Source organism: Chiloscyllium punctatum, chromosome 3, assembly GCF_047496795.1.
Source record: "Chiloscyllium punctatum isolate Juve2018m chromosome 3, sChiPun1.3, whole genome shotgun sequence".
NCBI classification, from domain to species: Eukaryota; Metazoa; Chordata; class Chondrichthyes; order Orectolobiformes; family Hemiscylliidae; genus Chiloscyllium; species Chiloscyllium punctatum.
The window spans coordinates 62,785,733-62,808,002 of NC_092741.1; the positions used below are offsets into that span (position 1 = coordinate 62,785,733).

The window sequence follows — 22,270 nt, forward strand, 5'->3', positions numbered from 1 at the left end:
TACTGTGTCCCTCTTAAATGCTTACCCACCCTAACACAGAGACCAACATCAGGACAAAGTGATCACCCAGCCTCAAGCCCCTTGCCTCACCATGGCACCATTTCTCAGCACTATCCTACCTCTACCAACAATTGTAAGAATATTGTCAGGCTCTATAGCTTTTGGAGTATCCAATGCTTCCAATTCTTTCTTGGTAACACATGAAGTGAATCAAGTTGGCTGAAAACTGGTGTCTGTGACGCTGGGGAGCAGTGGAGGAGACCTGGATGGATCATCCACTCAGCACTTCTGGCTGAAGATTACTGCGAATACTTATGCTTAGTCTTGCACTATGTGTTGGGCTCCTCCACCAATGAGTATGGGGATATTTGTGGAGCCTCCTCCTCCAGTAAGTTCTTTAATTGTCCACCACCACTCGTGACTGGATGTGGCAGGACTGCAGAGTTTAGATCTGAATGTTGGTTAGCTCTGTCTTTCACTTGCTGTTTGACGTAGAAGTAATCCTATTTCGTAGCTTCACCAGGTTGACACCTCATTGTTAGGTGTGTCTGGCATTGCTCCTGGCATGCCCTCCTGTACTCTCCATTGAACCAGGGTTAATTCCCTGACTGATATTTAGCACATATACCGTTGGCCTTGCTTTGTTCCTTAAAACTAGCTACAATACCATTCCCTCCCCTCAGGTACAACATGTCAGACTTTCCCCAGAAACGAACCCATGCATCTGAAAAGCTAGTCTAATATCAACAATGTACCAATTGTCATAAAAAGCCATCATCTTCATGAATGTCCTTTAGCAAGAAATCTGCCAGCCTTAGCAAGCATTTGCCAGTTGATGCTTAAATGATCAATTATTAAGCTCTAACAAGGTCTATAAAATCTGAACAAAGGATTGAAAGTGGACAGATCACCCAGATCTATCTGGATGTCAGAAATGATGACAACAAATCCAACTTTGTCAACCTGCAAAGTTCTCCTTACCAACATCTGGGGTCTAATGGCTATATTGGGAGAGCTGTCCCACAGCCTGAACAAGCAAAAGCCTCATATACTCACAGAATAATACATTAAGAAACCACCAATCTCTATCCCAGGGCAGGACAGGTACAGCAGTTACTGATTCAGGGAAACTCCTTCCCAGCTGTACGCCACTGTGAGTCCTCAGCATTGTTTCTGGATCCCATGAATTTGCATAGTATTGGGTCAGATTGGGCAAGGAAACTTCCTGATTACCACATACTGTCCCCTCAGCTCTTGAATCAGTGCTCCTCCATGTTGGACACCACTTGGAGGAAGCACGGAGGGTGGCAAGGGCACAGTATGGTCCCAGTGTGGGATCTTGGGTCTAATGTCAGTGGTGGGTAAGATGTTGAAGGGACTGGTCAGGAATAGTCAGCATAGCTTTGTGCATAGGAAATCGTATCTCAAACTGGATTGACATTTTTCAGAACATAACCAAAAAGATAGGAGGACGACAGAGCAGAGGTGGGTAATCTTAGTTCCAGGGCATCTCTAGAGGAGTTCCTCAGGATAGTGTCCTCAACCATAAGAACATAGGATTTTGGAGCAAAGTTGGAGCCATTCACGTCTGCCCTGCCACTGAATGAGATCACGGCTGATCGATAATCTACAACTCCACTCGCCTGCCTTTTCCCCATAACCGATTCCCTTTCTGATTAAGATTCTCTCTCAGCCTGGGATAGGTGTAAAAGCCCAACCTCTGAGGGAACACATTCCACAAATTCAGTACTATTTGTCACAAGAAACTCCTTATAGGTACAACCCCTAATACGGAGATTATAAACTCAGGTCAGAGACTGTGCGGCAAGGGGAACCAACCTTTCCATACCCACTCTATCAAAGTCTCCTCATCATCTTAAATATTTCAGTAATGTCATCTCTTATTCTAAACTCCAATGAGGCCCAAACTTACCAACATCTCCTCATAATAAAATCCCTTCCCTCCGAGGATCAACTTAGTGAACTTTCCTTTGACTGATTCCAATGTTAATCCATCTTTCCGAAACCAGTATTCTAGGTGTTGTCGGACTAATGCCTTGTATAATTTTAGGAAGATCTCCCTATTTTTAAGTTGCGTTCCCTTTGAAATAAAGTCTAACATTCCATTTCCTATTATCTGAATTTGTTTGCTAGCTTTTTTTGATTTATACATGAGTATTCAGCACAAATCTCACTGCTGTAACCTCCTGCACTTTCTCCATTTAATTAACACAGTCAGTTCCTCTGTTCTTCCCCCAAAAGTGTAACTCCACATCCCCATAAAATATTCCACATTTTGCCCACTTGCATAACCAGTCTACATCCCTCTATAGACACAGTCATGCTTACCACATGCCTTGTTTGTGTCATCCACAAACTTGGCTTAAGTACAGTTACTTTCCTCATCCAGGTCCTTAACATATTAGAAGAAAGTGAGGAGTACAGATGCTGGATATGTAGAAGAGGCCATCTTCTGCAGCTACACTGGCACCACCCCCCACCTTTTCCTCCGCTACATCGATGACTATATCGGCGCTACCTCATGCTCCCATGAGGAGGTTGAACAGTTCATCCACTTTACTAACACCTTCCACCCCGACCTCAAATTTACCTGGACCGTCTCAGACTCCTCCCTCCCCTTCCTAGACCTCTCCATTTCTATCTCGGGCGACCAACTCAACATGGACATTTACTATAAACCGACCGACTCCCACAGCTACCTAGGTTACACCTCCTCCCACCTGCCCCCTGCAAAAACACCATCCCATATTCCCAATTCCTTCTCATCCACCGCATCTGCTCCCAGGAAGACCAATTCTAAATACCAAACAACCCAGATGGCCTCCTCCTTCAAAGACCGCAATTTCCCCTCTGACGCGGTTGACAATGCTCTCCACCGCATCTCCTCCACGTCCCGCTCCTCCACCCTTGAACCCCGCCCCTCCAATCGCCACCAGGCCAGAACCCCACTGGTCCTCACCTACCACCCAACAACCTCTAGATACATAGTCTCATCCTTCGTCATTTCCGCCACCTCCAAAAAGACCTCACCACCAAGGATATATTTCCCTCCTCTATCAGTGTTCCAGAAAGACCACTCCCTGACTCCCTCATCAGGTCCACACCCCCCACCAACCCAACCTCCACTCCTGGCACCTTCCCCTGCAACCACAAGAAATGCAAAACTTGTGCCCACACTCTTGCCCTGCCCCCCCCCCCACTTCCCTCAAAGGCCCCAAAGGGATCCTTCCATATCCGCCACAAATTCACCTGCACCTCCACACACATCATTTACTGCATCCGCTGCACCCGATGTGGCCTCCCCTACATTGGGGAGATAGGCCACCTACTTGCGGAACGTTTCAGAGAACACCTCTAGGACACCAGCAACCAACCAACCCAACTCCCCCACCCACTCCGCCAAGGACATGCAGATCCTTGGCCTCCACCATCGCTAGATCATGGCAACACGACACCTGGAGGAAGAGCGCCTCATCTTCCGTCTAGGAACCCTCCAACCACAAGGGATGAATCCAGATTTCTCCAGCTTGCTCATTTCCCCTCCCCCCACCTTGTCTCAGTCCCAAACCTCTGAGTCAGCACCGCCTTCTTGACCTGCAGTCTTCTTCCTGACCTCTCCGGCCTATCACCCTCTCCTTAACCACCTATCACATTCCCAACACCCCTCCCCCAAGTCCCTCCTCCCTACCTTTTATCTTAGCCTGCTTGGCACACGCTCCTCATTCCTGAAGGGCTTATGCCCAAAATGTCGATTCTCCTGCTCCTTGGATGCTGCCTGACCTGCTGCACTTTTCCAGCAATACATTTTTCAGCCTTAATATATATTGTAAATAAGTGTGACCCCCATCACTAATTACAGTTTTCCATCCTGAAAACAAACATAGGAACATAAATTGGCTATTCAGTTCCTTGACTCTATTCTATCATTCAATGAGATCATGACTGATCTGTGGCCTAACTCCCTTTACTGGCCTTTGGCCCACATCCTCCAAGATCTTTGCTTCACAAAAAATAAATCTATTTCAGATATAAAATTAACTGATTCCAAATCCACTGCTGTTTCTGGAAGATAGTTTCAAATCTGAACTGCCCTTTGTAGGTAGAAGTGCTTCCTAAGATCTCTCCTGAATGTCTGAGAATTAGGGCCAGACCAAAGTTCTATAGTGCTAGAATCCCCAAACAGTGGAAGTAGTTCATTGTTAAGTACCTTATCTTTTCCTGTTCATGTCTTGAACATTTTGATCAGATCACCCCTTAAACCTTCTAAATTCCAGAGAACACAGGCCTAATTTGTATAATCTTTCCTCATTACTGAACTCCTGAATTCCAGGTATCATTCTTATATACCGACAATGTACTCTCCCCAAAGCCAATATATCCTTCCCATGGTGCATCTCTTTTCCAACTCTGTCTTGCAATAGCTAGCCAATTCTCTATCAATACTAATATACTACAAACATCATAGGCTGCAATCTTTCAAGTAATCTTTTAAAACCAATGACTTTTGAAGAGCCTTCTGGAAATCCAAACACTAAAATGGTGATTAGCAAGGTGGAGGACAAGAAAACTTTCTGGCTGAAACAGGCTGCTCATTTTTTCAGGTATTGGAGGTAATTTCCTCAAATTCCAGGAGCAGCAATTACAGTTTTAGATGCTGTTGCATTGTTTTGGAACTTTGAAGATAGTAGTCAGGACATCACTTTTAAAAGGGAAAGGGACAAACAAAGGCAGCATATGGTCTGGTCGAGAGAGACCCACACTGCTAACTGACACAGCAGTGAACCTGCACAGTTACTGCCTTTGCTGTTGAATTCATGTATTGCTGGATATCGGAGTGTCTGGGAAAATTAAACAGTGAAATTCACAACTAATCTTGGGAGGAACCTGTTTGGGAGAGGTCACAGCACAGCAACAGATAAATTAATAGTTTTAAGTGTGGCCTTGGGGCTTTGCTGTAAGTCTGCAGTGAGTAGAGTGGGTTCTTTCTTGATTATGTGTTTTAATGAGAGATATTAAACTCTTGATTAAACTAAAAATATAAGCCATAAGTATTAAGTTAGACTGGAGCAGTGTTTTGTAGTGGAATAAGACAGTACTATATTCTTGGTCTGCAAATTGGAAGCAGCAAAAATGGCCTTTAGTAGAGTGATATGCTGTTCTTGTCAGATCTGGGAGTTTAGAAAGAGTTTAAGTGTTACTGCAATAAATGCCGTGGGTTGTGAATCCTATTAGATCGAATAGATCAGTTTGAACGACAGTTAGAAGCAATGAGGAATTTACAAGAAAAGGGGTTGAGATGGATGGCAGTTATGGGAAGGCAGAAAAGTTGCATATACAGTCACATAGATGGGTTAACTTGAGGAAAGGTAGACAGGTAGGCAGGCAGTGCAGGAGTCTTCTGTGGCTATCCCCATTTTAAACAAGTATGCTGTTTTGGAAAATATAGGGGGTGATGGATTCTCAGGGGAATGTAGCAAGAACAGCCAAGTTTCTGGCATAGAGACTGGCTCTAATGCAATGAGGGGTACGTCAGGTTCCAAGTGATCGATTGTTTTGGGGACTCTGTAGTCCAAGGCACAGACAGATGTTTCTATGGCCAGCAGCACAAAATCAGAATAGTGTGTTGCCTCCCTGATGCCAGGATCAAGGATGTCTCAAAGAGGGTGCAGAATGTTCTCAAACAGGGAGAGGGACCAGCAAGAGGTCATTGTACACATTAGAATCAACGATATAGGAAGGAAAAAGGTTGAGGTTCCGAAAGAGGTCAGTAGGAATTTAAAAAAAAAAGGTCCTCAAGAGAAGTAATATCTGGATTACTCCCGGTGCTACGAGCTAGTGAGGGTAGGAATGAGAGGATAGAGCAGATGAATGCATGGCTGAGGAGCTGGTGTATAGGAAAAGGATTCAAATTTTTGGATAATTGGAAACTCTTCTGGGGAAGAGGTGACCTGTACAGGAAGGACAGATTGCACCTGAATTGGAAGAGGACTAATACACTGCCTGACTGATTTGCTAGAGCTGCTCAGGAGGATTTAAACTATTAAGATGTAGAGTGGGACCCAGGGAATAGTGTGGAAAGCAATCAGAGACTGATACAGTTGAGAACAAAGGTGAGTCAAACAGTCAGGGCAGGCAGGGACAAAGCAGAGAGCAAGGTACGACTGAAATTAAACTGCATTTATTTCAATGCAGGAGGCCTAACAGGGAAGGCAGATAAATTTAGGGTATGTTTTGGAACATGGACTGGGATATCATAGCAATTACAGAAACTTAGCTCAGCAATGGACGGGACTGGCAGCCTAATTTTCCAGAATACAAGTACTACAGGAAGGTTAGAAAGGGAGGCAAGAAAGGAGGAGGAGTGGCGTTTTTGATAAAGGATAGCATTACAGCTGCACTGAGGGAGGATATTCCCAGAAATACATCCAGGGAAGTTATTTGGGTGGAACTGAGAGAAAGGGATGATCACCTTATTGGGATTGTATTATGGACCCCCTAATAGTCAGAGGGAAATTGAGAGACAAACTTGTAAGGTGATCTCAGCTATCTGTAAGATTAATAGGGTGGTTATGGTAGGGGATTTTAACTTTCCAAATATAAACTGGAACTGCAATAGGGTTAAAGGTTGATATGGAGAAGAATTTGTTAAGCATCTACAAGAAAATTCTCTGTTTCAGTATGAGGATGTACCTACTAGAGAAGGTGCAAAACTTGACCTACTCTTGGGAAATAAAGCTATGGATATTTTTATTTTGATGCAATCCTCAAATTCACTTAATCATAGCTGGCCCATCTCCTTTCTAGTATCAGTATCTCTCACTCATATGTTGTTGCAAGTCATGACCTATATTCCTAAGTGTCTGTCACTTTTCCTCAAGCACCTCTGATGCTAAGCTCCTTTCCTAGTGGACTCCAATAGCTCTCATTCTTTGTTACTATCCTTACATTTAGCATAGTTGTTTCAGACCCAAGGTTCTCCATCTCAAACTGAATGCTAAATTCTATCATGTTAATGTGACAGCTTCTTGGGAATCTGTTAGAATTGCATCAACACACATCACTGGATCCAAAATAGCTTGATCCCTGGTTGCACCCACCACATTGACAGAGGTGGTCATGAGGAAGAATTTAATGTTTTGGGGGCAGGTCCTGAGAACAATCTGATATATCCCAATTGGTAAAGTCATCTCAGATAAATACATTGTCTGATTTGTAAGTTCTCATTACCTTCTTGAAACTTTATCACAATTCCTTCACTGAATGGAGTCAAAATCATGGACTATATAACATGTCGAACAGCACTGTGGGTCCCCTGACATGCCAAGGATCAGGGTCAGAGGTGTACAGCACAGAAACAGACCCTTCGGTCCAACTTGTCCTTGTCGTTCAGATATCCCAACCTAATCTAGTCCCATTTGCCAGCACCCAGCCCACAACCCTCCAAACCCTTCTTATTCATAAATACATCCTTTTAAATGTTGCAATTGTACCAGCCTCTACCATCAATTCAATATACACATCGCTGAAAAAGCTGCCCCTTAGGTCGCTTTTTTTTCTTTCCCCTCTCATCCTAAACTTATGCCCTCTAGTTCAGGACATCACCACTTCATGGAAAAGACGTCTATTTACCCTATCCATGCCCCTCAGATTTTATAAACCTCCAAGGTCACCCCTCAGCCTCCGATGCTCCACGGAAAACAGCCCCAGCCTATTCAGCCTCTTCCTATAGCTCAAATCCTCCAACCCTGGCAACATCCTTGTACATCTTTTCTGAACCCTTTCAAGTTTCACAACATCTTTCAGATAGGAAGGAGATCAGAATTGCACGCAATATTCCAACAGTGGCCAAACCAATGTCCTGTTGGGCTGCAACACAACCTCCCAACTCCTGTATTCAATACTCTGACCAATAAAGGAAAGCCTTCTTTGCTATCCTATCTACCTTCACTGTGCTATCGATCTGGTACTCTAGAATACAGCTAACAAACACCTTCTCCAGGGTAATTAGAGAATGGTAATAAATACTAGACTAAACAATGAAATCCACATTCCCATAACAATAGAAAAAGCTAAAACTAAACCCATCATACACATTGACTTTTTAAAGTGTGTTTTGGATAAGTTTTTTTTTGTATATTGGACCTAAAAGCAATAATGTCATTCAAACCCCCATCCTGCCAACCATCTGTAGACCTGAGCACTTATTAACAAACACTGACAATAGGTCTGTGTGAATTTTGTAAATATTAGAAAACATTGTGGAAAATTAGGAAGTTGGACACCAACTGAACCGGATTCATATTTACTCACCCATTATGGAACTCCAGAGTCCAGAGCCTGAACTGGTTAACAACCAGAGTACAACTGGCATTTTGCCAACAGTAGGCAAATTCACCTTTGAAAGACACAACAAAATGCACAAGAAAAAAATCAAAGACAGGACCAAAAAGAGAAAAATGAGAGGTTGCTCCATATCTATTACCTCAGGTTATTGTTTGGTCGTGGTCCAAACAGAGTTGGACACTTAAAAATGCTTTGAAGTGGAAAAATCACACAGCTGTGCTTGCAGCAGTGAACATGATAAGACAGTACGAGAAAAGCTTTCCCAGATTCTGTTTCACCTTGTATCACTGCTCAAACTGTTCAATCATGGGTCCCTCCCAACTCTTGCTGCTCCTGCACAGGCAGGATCTACACCACACTCGCTCTGATCTCCAGCATCTGCAGTCCCCACTTTCTCCCTGGGGAGAGAGAAAGGGCCAGTTACTGGGATAGTTGAGCATGAAGATCCAGCGCCATTCTTCATTTGATTGGTAGTTCTGTGGTACAGATTAATGGACACGTCCCTCTTAATCCTTAATCTAAGGATTAAGATCCTTAGAAGTCCTGACTTAGTATCCTGACACAATCATTGTTCACTTTAAACAGAAGCATAGAGGGGAATGTTATAACCTAGGCTGAAGGTGGGTGCTGTGGCCCTTGTCCACAAGTCAGAGAATAGCCCTGAAGGCAATGCATAGATCATTTGGAATTCTGTCACATCGTTAAACAGTTATCATGGAGTCAGACTGCTGAACAGCATTTTTAAAAATGTCGCTTCATTTCTCCAAGTCCTCTAGCTTCCATATGGTTCTCCACAGTAATCTCTGGAGTTTTGGCATCTGTCTTAGGAATTACAAGATCTGGACATTCCTCCAAACACAATTTTCAGAAAAATTTTCACCCTGAATTCAACAAAAGGATTTTATTTTCAGAAAATAAAGAGATCAGCTGGGCAGCCCTTCCTCATGGGCTTCTCATTCTCAGAATGAAGATCAGATAAAGCAAAGAAATTCTCTAAGCCAGTCACTGTTCTCAAACAGCCCTAGAACTTGCAGGTGACCAGCTGTCTGTCCATAGAAGGTGATGTTCAAGGAACCTTGATCAACCGCTGCTGGACATCATTTGGAATACACACATGGTTGCCACTGTGAGAATACCAAAGATGCTGGATTTGGTGGGGGGGGGGGGGGGGGGGTGCGCAGGGGAGAAGTGATGCCAACTAAACAAGTTGTTTGACCGGGATGTGTTGTTGGAGCTGCTTGTACTTGGTAGATGGTGGACAAGCACCAGGGACCTAGGAGAAGAGTTACACTCTACTGAAATCCTGGCCCCTGGAGGACAGCATGCAGTGCATCTCTGAGGCACCATCTTTTAGAAAGCACAAGACTGACTGTGGTAATTTAATAGCTGGATTCTTAATGAGCTTCCCTGCAGCAGACAGTAAATTTTCTCCTCAATCACGTCCTCCCAGTGACAAAAGAGCTCCTACCAGACAGATTCTGTGCACCAAGGAGGAAAGTGGACATGATCTGCACAAAGATAAATCCAAGAGAAGTAGAGAAAGCAGCAGCAATCTTTATATTTGATGTTTTGCCACCTCAAGGGTCTTTGATACTATCAACTAAGGAGGATTATTCTTAAACTTGGCTGCCTACAGAACCTGTCACCACTCTTTGCTTGCTGTATGACATGCAAGTAGTTTTCCTCATCGATGGATCCACCACTACATGCAAACTGCAGTCTATCAAGGCCACATTATTACACCACTCTCCTCCAACTTCTTTGCCACATTTCATCCCACATCCACAAAGGCTCACACCAGTGTAGAGCTTCACTACTGAAGAGAGAAATATTTAACCGTATTGTTTCCAGTCCAGAACAAAGAACAACAAAATCACTATCTCCTCCAAATCACCTTCATAACATAGCATTTGGGAAGACTGCACATTAGGCCAAATATCATAAAGACAATGTTATGCAACACTGTCCCCTGACTATCAATACTCACAACGAGCTACTGAACAACAGAATAATTCTCATTTAAAGAGTCTTCTTTCAGAGCAGCTTCAACATTGAAATTTAACACTTTCTCTAGTTTGCCAGTGCAACTTTTGAGCATCTGAGGAAGAGACCTCAATCCTGACTAGGCTCATGGTCTAGAGGGCAGTAGAGTTACTTTTGTATGGGTCAGAGACATGGAGAATGTTTAGACATCAAGTCCTGAAGGAAATATCACCTGCAACGCCTCCACAAAAATCCTGCAAACCTGTAGGTAGGCATTTCAATATCAGTGACTTCTCTCAAGCCAACAATAAGGCACTGACAATCAACAAAATCCACGATTGACACAAGACTCCCAAAGCACACCCTACTTTGTTCTGTCAAAGCAAGTGGTTACCAGCAGGGCAAATAATTGCTTCAAATCTGGATGTGGAGAGGATGTTTCCTCTTCAGAGGATCATGGACTAGACATAATTGTTTAAAACTTAAGTGGAACACATGTTGAACAGACAAAGGTGAAGTATTTTTCAGATTTGAATGTCTTTGGAACACTTCCTGAAAAGACTGGGTGGGTATTTGAGATGAACAGAGACAGGGAGGGAATGGTTAAGCAAGGTGCTGATGGGTGGTCAGGATATGGCAAGAATGTGGATTCATCACCATAAGAAGGAGAAGTGGGCCATTCTGTCCACTGAGTCTTCCCTGCCTTCTCATGACTGATCTGATTACTTTCCTGCCATTTCCTGTAAGTTACAATCAGATCAGCCACAATCTTATTGAATAGGAGAGCAGGGTCCAGGGGCCAAACAATTACTACAGCATTATTCATGAACCGCTGTTTTAAAAAAAAATTATCACTCCCATTGACTTATGGAAATCTCTGCTCTGCACACCCAAAATGCAGAAGCAGCATCTACAAAAGGTGCCAAAGATCAAACAGCTCCATCAGGCCACAGTGGAGGCTGAGCATAAATGACAGAAACATACAACAACCCAAGCATCCCATCCATCCACTTCTTCAAACATCACCTGCAGAAGGCAGTATAGATCAAGCACTATGTTTAGTCACTTCAGAATGCACAACTCTGGACTGAAATTCAGTCTTCAGGGGCTAAGATATTGCTTAAGGCAGTGATTGACAAATTTTTAAATACCAATAACATAAAAAGCATGTACAAATAGTGTGGGGGAAACAGGAAACTGGATTATTAGTCATGATTGCATGTTGGAGCAGGCCTACTCCTGTTCCTATCTCTTTCCACTTGGGAGATATCAAAATTCTACATCCACGACATGTTTTCTCGTAGCATTTTCCTCAACTTAAGTACCACATTGAGGAGAAACAACTGATCACTTACAAAAGGCTAGGTGATCAGAGGGAAGCTTCCATAATTTAACTGAAGTGTGCTTGGAATCCAAGAAAACTCTCAAGGATATACATCATTAGCCTGAGGGGTTGTGGTAGCCCAGGATATTGGTAGTATTAGCCCATTGCTGAACTAGTCTTCAAGACAGTTTTTTTTTGGGAGAACATTGTCAAGTGTATAATTTGAGCTATAGCAAGTTCGAAGTGATAAAACATACTTTTAAAAAGACATAACTCAATTATACAGACGTTTTCTAAAAGATGATGATCTTAGAAATAACATTATAAATAAGATTCACCCCTTCAGATCTTAAATTTTATGTCCTATATTATGTAGCAGAATAATGACTGAGGGAAAAAAAAGCCTTAGTATGGATACTAAGTTTAGAAAAGTGTATTATTGGGCTTCATCTCAGTTGGTAGGTCCCACTGCTAATAGTAGGTAGTTCTATGATTAAATTCTGTTTTGAGGTTTATAAAGGAAAATTAGATCAGTGAGAAGAAGAAAAGTTACTAAATACTGAAATGGAAGTGAATATATGAGCACTTCAAGTAAGTTTTAAAACACAAAAACCCACAACGAATACACAAACCACTCTTTTCAACATTTTTCTGAAAAGGTACATCTATAAACCAATTCCTGTCAGAATGGTGTGAATATAAGCTAAGGCACATTTTCAATTTAATTTTCTAGAACCAATAGAAGTGCAAAACACAGTAGTTACAGAAACTATTATTTTATTGCATTTGTTTGTGCAAGTCATCAACTTGTCTCCAACAAATTTTGAGGAACATCTTTTGGAACTACAAAAGTTGGGAAATGTAGAGAAAGTGGAAAACAAGGGGGCATTTTTTCTTTCAAAATCAAGCAGGTTTTTCTGAGCCTTCACTCAAGTGCCTTTTGTACGAGAAGCCAGCTTGTTGGCCAAATGTATTCACAAACACAAAATTCATTTAGTTCATTGTTTTGTATTGCAATTAGGCAGGAAAGAAGTACAAAGACCTGAACCACTAAGTATAGACTCTGCAGTAGGAAATAAATCAATTCAGAACATTCCACTGGTGAAAGTAAATCAGCAAAAAAAAACCCACACTTGATTAGTGTGGCAATTATCATATTACAACTGAAAACCAATTTAGAATCTAAAAATATTAACTCAAGAATTTTTGTACACCCATCTATACAGATTAAAACAAAGCTAAAGAAAATGTAAAGATTCTTCCCCATTTTTAAATAATTTCTATATACATGGATGAATAGATGATACAGAAAAAATGAAAGCGAACAGAATATGCCGCTATACAATGATTACTGAACAAATGCTAAATGGCTTTTTTATACTTGTGGATGGATGAAGATTTTAAAAGCTTAGATCCAGCCTTTCATTTATCACAAAATGTACACCAGCTGGTTTTAAATTAACCTATTTTATATACTTATTTCCTGTAATGATCACCTATGAATAAAGGACTCTCGCAAAGTATTTTAATCATAATTCTCAGGAGAGAAAAAACTGAATTCTGATCATATTTAGTATTGTTTGAAATAATTTTAGTACTAAAGGAGAAAGTGCAAGGTTTTACAATCATGCTTTGTAGCAGCAAGATCTAAACATGAAATGGAGTTATGAGCTTCATTTGTGCAGTAAGTTACCAAGGAGTTAAATTTAAAGACTCAAAATCTAGTGCTTGAAAGTCACAGAAGGAATGCCATCTCAAACTCCAGGTACAAATCCAGTTTCTTGCTCTGAAACAAGCACAAATTAAGACTCCATAAATCACTTTTCGTTAATCTCATGATCTGATATGGCAATTGAAAACTAGTCATATTTAACTTGTATCATGTAAATTTCAAGTGTCTTCTCATCAGATCATAACACCATTTGAGACATTTAACTGGCATAACTAATGTGCCTCAAAATTTCCTTGTGGTAAACAGCAACTGTTGTGCAACAGGTCCTTTACTAATTATTCACAGATTTGTCATTAGATCCAATTAATTACACACTATTTTTCCATATTTTTCTATTAGACCTGGTGTTAATAAAATTCTGAATTGGAGACAATTGAGAAGTATTTAAAATGGCATTTACGAGATTACAGAGAACTTGGCAGAACTCTCCATGCCATATTTAAACAATTGGTTTAAGTATCTATCTATACGGCCTCATTACCAACTATGTTCAGCACAACCAGGCTTATTCAAGTAATAGGTTTCTGAAAAGTGAAAGTACTGCTAGTTTTAAAGTACTGCCCTTCACCATCACAAATTTGTCATTCTCATTTGTCATATTATGTAGAAGAATGTCAATTTCCTGAAGGAATATGTTGGAAAAGCAGTTTATATACAATGCATACTAAGCATGATTAACCAGTGATCAGAGTTAACTAGATGTTCAGTTAGCAATGATGAATTCCTCTCTAACCACATCTCAAGTTCATATTTCCATTTTCAAAGTTGTGGCTAGTTTCGAGCTTTTTAAAAAGTAGATGCTGGATTGCAAAATGGTGGCATTTCAATCCCTCATGATGTGAAACAAATGGAAATCCAGTTGCTGTGATTGTGCTTACTGAACACCACACTTTGTTATTCCTGCTCAATGTTCTTAAATCACCTCTGGGGGAAAGAAAGAACAGAAATAAAATTAGAGTAAGTAGTTACATTTATGAAATAGAAATTCAAAATGTGGAAATCAGATAAACACAAAAGGCTAAATGGGGACAAAGTATAAATTCAGTGTTCTAGAGCACCCTTCCAGAAAGTATAATTTGAACAAATTGTACATTCAATCCATCTTCTAGGTCTCACAATAGTTTTCTTGCAGCAAATTATTTCTCAACCCTGCAAAAGCACATGCTTAGAGTACCAGAAAGAGAGAAAAGAAGATAAACTATTGTCTATTTCCATTGTAAAACAGAACATGCAGGAAAAGGTTAAACTTCTTGTTTCTCCAGTGACAATCCAGCATTTGGCCTTTATCACCGTCTTGCTAACCAACTATTTCTAAATTTAAAGCTGCATGTTTGACTTCTCGGATGCCAAACCAAAACACTATCACTGATTCAAATCAATGCTAGATAGAAAATATAGATGTGTTTTGAGTGAAAACTGTTTCTAATATCCCAAAACTATGCCCTGTTCATTTATCACCATGTGCTTACTGGAACAACCACTTAAGTCATCATAAACCTGGATTTTTAAATTTTCATCTCATATCTCAAACTCCTTCAGCCTCATAAACCTCCATGAAATTGGAGTTTTAAACTTCAGTCGTTTACAGACACCCGCTTCTCTATTCATTACCATGTCTTCAAGTGCTGTAGCGTACTACTTTGCATTCACAACATTATTAAAAAACATATTAAACTTATATACACCAGAGTGAGTTAGCTACGTACCTGTTGTTTGATGAGTTTGAATGCTTTCTACTTTGGTCAATAACTCCACAGATCCATTTTCCTCAAATGCAATAATGGGATTCACAGGAATGTCATCTTTACCCTGACAATTATCACTTCTAGTTTCTGTGGCTACTCTAGTAGCTTTTATCTCAAGTGAGAGATCAATAAAATCTTCAAAGTTTTCATTTTGCACAGAAACTCCATTCTCTCTAATGATTTTCTCAGCAGCAGGACTAAAGAATAATGTTTCAAAACAAAAACAACAACAAAAAAAGTCAGCCAAGTAAATATTATATAGGTTTAGATACCAAGATTAAGCAATATTTTTGGAAGTAAGCTGTGATTATAATTTTATTAGCAACAATATATTTTAAGAGTTTAATCTGCCAAAAAAAAAAAGCTATTTCCCAAAGCTATTTATTCTGTAAGATGAAAAAGAGTCATTGCTGGCTTCCTAATATTGCCAGTCCATGTTATTTTTTACACAAGACTCCAAATTTGAGCAGGGGATTGTTAGAGGTTAGCAAAACATCACCATGTTAGATGAAGCTCAATTTATATCAATTATACACCACTAATGGATAAGGAGAATAGGCCTCATGGCCACACAAACATCATGCTGCAACATAATTCAAACTTTTAAAAAAGGGATCAGCAACAAATGACTTTTACAAATGTAGTGTTACAGACTGCATTGTTCTATTCAGATTTTAACTAGAATTTCACCATAAATGTCTCAACTTAAAACTGCTAATCGACATTGGTTACGGATTTGAGGTTTCCCAATTTTGGCAAAAATAGGTTGCCAGGAGTGGCTACAATATTCCAAATTATTTAATGTTTCATTAAATTTTTTGCTATAGTATCCTGATCACCAAATATATGCAGAAGAGTGCAGAAAGTAAACCAGAATAAGTAACAGTGGTAAAAAGTCAAAGCTTAAGGCTTTTTATCTGAATGCACGCAGCATTTATAACAAAATAAATGAATTAGCATTTTATTGTCATGTGTATTCAAGTACGGAAGTACATGAGCAGTCTATGAGAAAATAAACAGCTTATGAAGCCTTGGGGTATCTTTTTTAAACAACACACTGAGGAACCTACAAAAAAAACCGGATAGATAACCAGGTTTGACCTACAGAGAACGAAACCTGAAAGCAACAACACCCTCAGATTCTATGGATTACCCAAAGTGCACAAACCAAACATCCCACTCAGACCCATAGTATCACGACCAGGGACACCATCACACAAACTGGCCAAAGAACTACAGCAGAAACTGAAACACCTGATCAGCAGATCCAGACAGACACTCTATACAGTCAACACAAGAATTATTGAACATCAGAAATATACACATAGACAAGGAAGAAACTATGGTCTCATTCGATGTAACGCCACTGTTCACCTCTATTGACAAAACCCTAGCCAGAGAAACAATAGCCAACCTGCTGGACATACAGAACAGACAACAAGACGGGGAACCTATCAACAAAGACTGCATACTCAAACTACTGGACCTGTGCCTCACAACACACTTCACATTCAACAACCAAATATATGAACAAATCAACAGCACACCCATGGGCTCACCCATCTCTGGACTCATAGCAGAAGCAGTAATGCAAAGGTTAGAACAAACAAACAGTCTTACCGCAAATTCAACCCAAACTCTGGGTCAGATATGTAGATGATACCTTTGTAATCATTAAAAACACAGAAATAGAGAACACACACCGGATCATCAACGCCACACTCACAGGAATCAGATTCACTAGAGAGGAAGAAAAGGACAACCAACTCCCATTCCTAGACGTGATGGTACAGAGAACACCGAACGGAGAATTCACCACAAAGGTTTACAGGAAAGCCACACACACAGACCAAATCCTGAACTACGAAAGCAACCACCCCAACACACACAAAAGAAGTTGCATTAAGACACTGTTCAAAAAGGGCCACAACACACTGCAATACACCAGAACTGCAAAAAGAACACCACCTGCACAATGTATTCGCCAAAAACAGATACCCTCGCAATTTCATCAACAGATGCCTAAGGGAAAGACAATGGAATGAGGACATGCCACAACCCAAAGGACTAGCCACACTATCATACATCAAAAACATTTCTGAACTGACAGCCAGACTACTGCGACCACAAGGACTCATAACAGCACACAAACCAACAGCCACTCTCAGACAACAACTCAACAGGACGAAGGACTCAATACCCAGCATGAGCAAAACCAATGTAGTGTACAAAATCCCATGCAAGGACTGCACAAAACACTACATAGGACAAACAGGAAGACAGCTAACGATCCGCATCCATGAACACCAACTAGCCACGAAACGACACGACCAGCTATCCTTAGTAGCCACACACGCAGATGACAAGCAACATGAGTTTGACTGGGACAACACTACTACTATAGGACAAGCCAAACAGAGAACAGCCAGGGAATTACTAGAGGCATGGCGCGCATCCACAGATTCAATCAATAAGCACATCGACCTGGACCTGATATACCGGCAATTGCAGCGGACAGCTGGAACTGACAACCTGAAGCAGCAGATTCAAACCACTACAAATGCTGGAGGAAAGATCACAGAAGCGCTTCACAGGAGGCTCCCAAGCACTGAGGATGTCACCTAGACAGGGGACGAAACGTCTGCAACACAAATTCCCAGCTCGGCGAACAGAACCACAACTACGAGCACCCGAGCTACAAAACTTCTCCCAAACTTATCTTTCTTAAAAGCTGGAACAACAAAAGCAGCCTGAATGAGTGCAGCTAAGTTACCATGCACAGAACCAGGGATTTTTAGCTTTTCAGCAGCAGTTGCTGTTGGGGCCTTGAAGAAGCTGAAGCTATTTTTCCCCCTCTCAATTACAGCCAAAGGCTGGGGATTCTCTTCCTGGGCATGCAAGACAAATCAGTTTCCTGAATTTGCCTTTTGCAAAGTGTGTTTATTGGACATCAATACATTGGAACCCAACAGAATAATAAATACAGGAACTATTACAAATTAAGTTTCCAATATTATTCAAGTTCTTCTCTCTGTTGCATTTTAACTATAGTGTTTGAATAAACTATGTTTTGTTCAACATGGAGTAATTTGACCAATCGAATACAGCACCTGATATTTACCTTTAAAGTAAGAAATAGGTTAGGGTATGGGCTACCTTTTTAATATATGTTGAGGGGGTCTGGTCTGGTCCATAACATACTCTCAAATCAATTTTGTATCCAGTTGGCAAGGTCTCCCTGAATCCCATGTATTCTAACTTTACTAAATCATCCTACCATGTAGAACCTTGTTAAAGGCTTTACTTAAGTCCATGTAAACAACATGTACTATTCTGCCCTCATCTATCTTCTTGGTTACATCAGTGACGTTTGAAAGGCAAGCTCCCACTCATGAAACCATGCTGATTATCTAGAATCAGTAATTGCCTCTCAGCATCCCCTCCAATATGAAATATTGACATGAAATATTAGTTTAGTCTCTCTCCCATCAAAAGTGGTTCCATGACCTTGTTGATCCTGCCGCATCCAGTGAATGGTAGTAGAAAATTAAACAACTCACTGAGGCGGCAGTGCCAGAAAATCCCCATCTTCAATGATGGAACAGTCCAGCACATCAGTGCAAAAGTTAAGATTGAAGTATTCGCAGTAATCTTCAGGTACAGATGACAAGTGGAGACACCAAAATAAAGTCATTTTGTTACAACCATGCAAACCATTGTTGAGGCCACTCAGAGTACAGTGTATAGCTTTGCACTCCATAGTTAAGGAAGGATGTACTAGCATTGGACACAGTTCAGAAGAGATTCACTAGGCAGACTCCTGTCATGAAAGGGTTGACTTATCAAGAACAGAAACAGTTTAGATGTATTCATTAGGCTCAAGAAGAATGAGGGGTGAAACAGACAACTTCCTAATGGTGAGATGTTGAGATTATGCTTCCACAAGTGAAGATATTTCAAACTAGGGAACATTATCTCCTTATTCTGTAACACTCTTAAAACTGAGATGTCTAGAATGATCGATCTTACAGAATTGAGGTGAGAGATCACTGACAGTATTTAAAGGAGGTAGATTTTTGAAATATATACAGAAATAGAGGCTACAATGAACTACCATAAATGCAATGTAGTGGAGTCTCAACTACTCTCTAAACAACTAAGGATGGGAACTCAATCTATCCAAATATGGCCAAAGATGCCAAACCCCATGAATGGATAAAAGAAAAGAACTGAGGGCTGGGATAGATTAGCTGTTATCTTGTTAATTGGCAGACAAGGCTTGAGGGGCCTAATAGCCGATTCCGGTTTTCATGTTGTTAAAATAAGCCCTTTTTAAATGCTGCTAAACTGATCATTCATTTCAGAGATCTGAATTACAAAGAAACATGAATAGTTCAGCCCCGTAAATGATGTAATAAAGATTTATAGATAGCAGATGGGACTCTATCTCCAACATAAGATGTGATAGTAGCACAAGAGAAACAAGCTCAAAATAGATCAATAAATGGAGTGGAACTTTGGATCAGGAAGTGTAAGTGAAATGCAGATGTCATTTGAATTCTACAAAAAGATCTACACCATTCTACACCAGATCTAACTGACAAAAATCGCTAGCTGTGATCAATTAATAACTTAATTGTTGCTGTATCATGCAGTCGAGAGGATGGCAGGAGGTAAAAACATCAAGAGGCGTTTCTCCCCCTTGTCTTGAAATTCTATTACTATTACAGGATGCAAGACTAAAATTGATCAAATTACTTTCCAGAGTATATTTAGTAAGCATACCTTGTATTCAATAGCATTTGCATTGCACTTGCTAATATTTCTTAATTTATTTTCAACTAATCTAGATTAGCACTCAAGTATCAAAAGAATTGTTAACTAAATTAACACCACTCTTACCATGCTTTATCTATTTGAGAATGGTCTACAAATTCCACCTTATTGTCCACATTTTTAATTACTGTCTCTTGATCCACCATTTCTTCTGGGACTTTTGGCATTGCTTCTGTTAAGTTAGGATTCTGGCAGGATGCTGAAATATAAATACTTATTTCTGCATCTATTTTTTGAAACACTTGATCAAGTTTAACATTACATCATTAAATCCATCACATAATATTTATTGGCTCTAACCATACTATAGTTACAGTAACTAACTCTAATATACTATGTTGTGTAGAATTCACCAGAATGCCAAGAGTGTGTTTGACCTAAATAGACAGTGCCAGAGTTTATGTTGCAGAGTAGCCTTCTCCCTATTTCATCTAATACTGAACATATTTTCTCCGTCTGGCTTACTCAATGCAATGATGTTTGTTTGTCCAAGCTCTTTATTCTAATGATTCTGAGGGAAAGAAGTGTCCCATAACTTTTCAATTGGATTTAACAGTGGTTCTTATATTCATGGTCCTTAATTTTGATTTCTCTCACTAACTAACGGAAAAATACAGTCTGCATCTTCCGTTTGGAGGGAGATCAGTGAAGGTTCACAAAATTGATTCCTGCCAAGAAGGTTTCTCCTCAATGTAGAGTTTTGAGTAGGATGGACTTATATGCTGAAATTTAAATGAATGACAATTCAATTCAATTAAACACATTTCTGTGAAGTCCAAAGTTAGTTTGTTGGAGCACAGCAAAGCCAAATGCATAACAAGTGGGAAATTTTAAGAATCTCAAACACAAGCTTGATAAAATTTTACTTGACTGTAACAGCAAATTGTAGCTTCTTCGTGTTTCAGTCAGTGATAACCAAACTCCCTGCTGAAACACAGTTGTAAGTAGTTGATTCTATGGCTATTAGAACTGGTTGCTAACTCAACTCACTAAAATTTCTGGTTACCCAGAAATGCTGGCTTATTTGAATGCAGCATGGTTGAGTGCTTACATCTGGTCAGGGAGGGAGGCAGGGAGGGACAGATAGACATGCTGTTTTAGTCTGTCACAAAAAATAAACAAACAGTGGTTCAAGAAAGGGACAGAAGCATTGATTAAATGAGTAGGTTAGAGTGTATTTTAATATTTTCCTCCCGGCCTTTCTAAACTGGGGCAGCATTTTGATGGTGCAGAAGGAAGAAATATTATATGAATTCATATTTACTAGTTAAAACTACATAAAAAAGTGATAGTTTTGAGTGATTTTTTAACTGACACCTAATTACTCAAATGAAACAATAAAAATAGCAGGGCAGGGCTTATTGTATTGCCAGCATATGGAGACTGGTGGACTCCTGTGTGATCTATGGTAACCACATATGCAAAGAGTTTCTGCAACAGAGTGCTGATAATGTCAGTGGGCTAGTAATACAAACAATTGAACCAATCCTTGGGTTCAAATCCCACTACTGCAGCTGACAATCTAGCTGGTGTGCTGAATTCTCCCTTAGAGACAACAGTGCCTCACAGCACTACAGATGCATTCAAATTCAGTCCTTATGAACTTGCAGATTCTCTCCACGTCTGCACAGGTTTCTGCCAGTTTCCTATCACAGTGACAAGGGTCAGGTTGGTGGGACTGAGTCTGGGTGGGATGCTATTCAGAGGGATAGCACCGAATTGGGTCAAATGGCCTCTTTTCCACACTGTAGGGATTCTATGAATTTAATGACTTTGAGGAAACCACCCAGAGAAATTAAAGTTTCAATGGGAGCCATGAAGGGTCCTTTTAAAAAAAACACTAGGTGAGACAGAAAACAAAGATCAAGTACCAAAGGAATTGGAGATCAAAGCTGTAATCACTCAGTGGGGAGAAAACAATTCACAGAAATTAGATTTTGGGTCCAAATTGTACAATTTGGGTTTCATGGGTCCTGATCTAAAATAAAAGGAGTGCTAGCTAGACAGATTCCTGAGATACACAGATCTATTTCTGAAGATCCGATACTGGTGGCAAAAAGTTACAAAAGTCCACTTGGATAGATACCAGCATCCAACTCTTAAATCTATAGTTATGCATCACACATGGATGCTTTTCAGATATAACTGGACATTGGTTTGAGGACTTCCAGATATATTTACCAATTTAAAAGTCACTAAGTCCTACTTCTTGATGATCAGTGAGTATGTAAATGCTTTTTGAATCAGTGCAAGGGGTATAGTGCAAGTTTGTTATTATGGTATCAT

At 40.3% G+C, this 22,270-nt stretch overlaps 1 protein-coding gene across 6 annotated transcripts in view; it reads right to left on the reverse strand.

Annotated features, from left to right (window-relative positions):
• Window positions 1–12,431: 12,431 nt before the first annotated feature.
• The window catches only part of map7b (microtubule-associated protein 7b), a 147,789-nt gene continuing 137,950 nt past the window's right edge, over window positions 12,432–22,270 (reverse strand). For all 6 annotated transcript variants that reach the window (XM_072554334.1, XM_072554349.1, XM_072554362.1 and 3 more), the window contains 3 exons: window positions 20,051–20,183; window positions 15,110–15,345; window positions 12,432–14,327 (listed from right to left, as the gene is read on the reverse strand). In XM_072554334.1, the coding sequence (XP_072410435.1) occupies window positions 14,317–14,327; window positions 15,110–15,345; window positions 20,051–20,183 (380 nt within the window). In that variant the 3' untranslated portion in view covers window positions 12,432–14,316. The remainder of the gene's footprint in view (window positions 14,328–15,109; window positions 15,346–20,050; window positions 20,184–22,270) is intronic.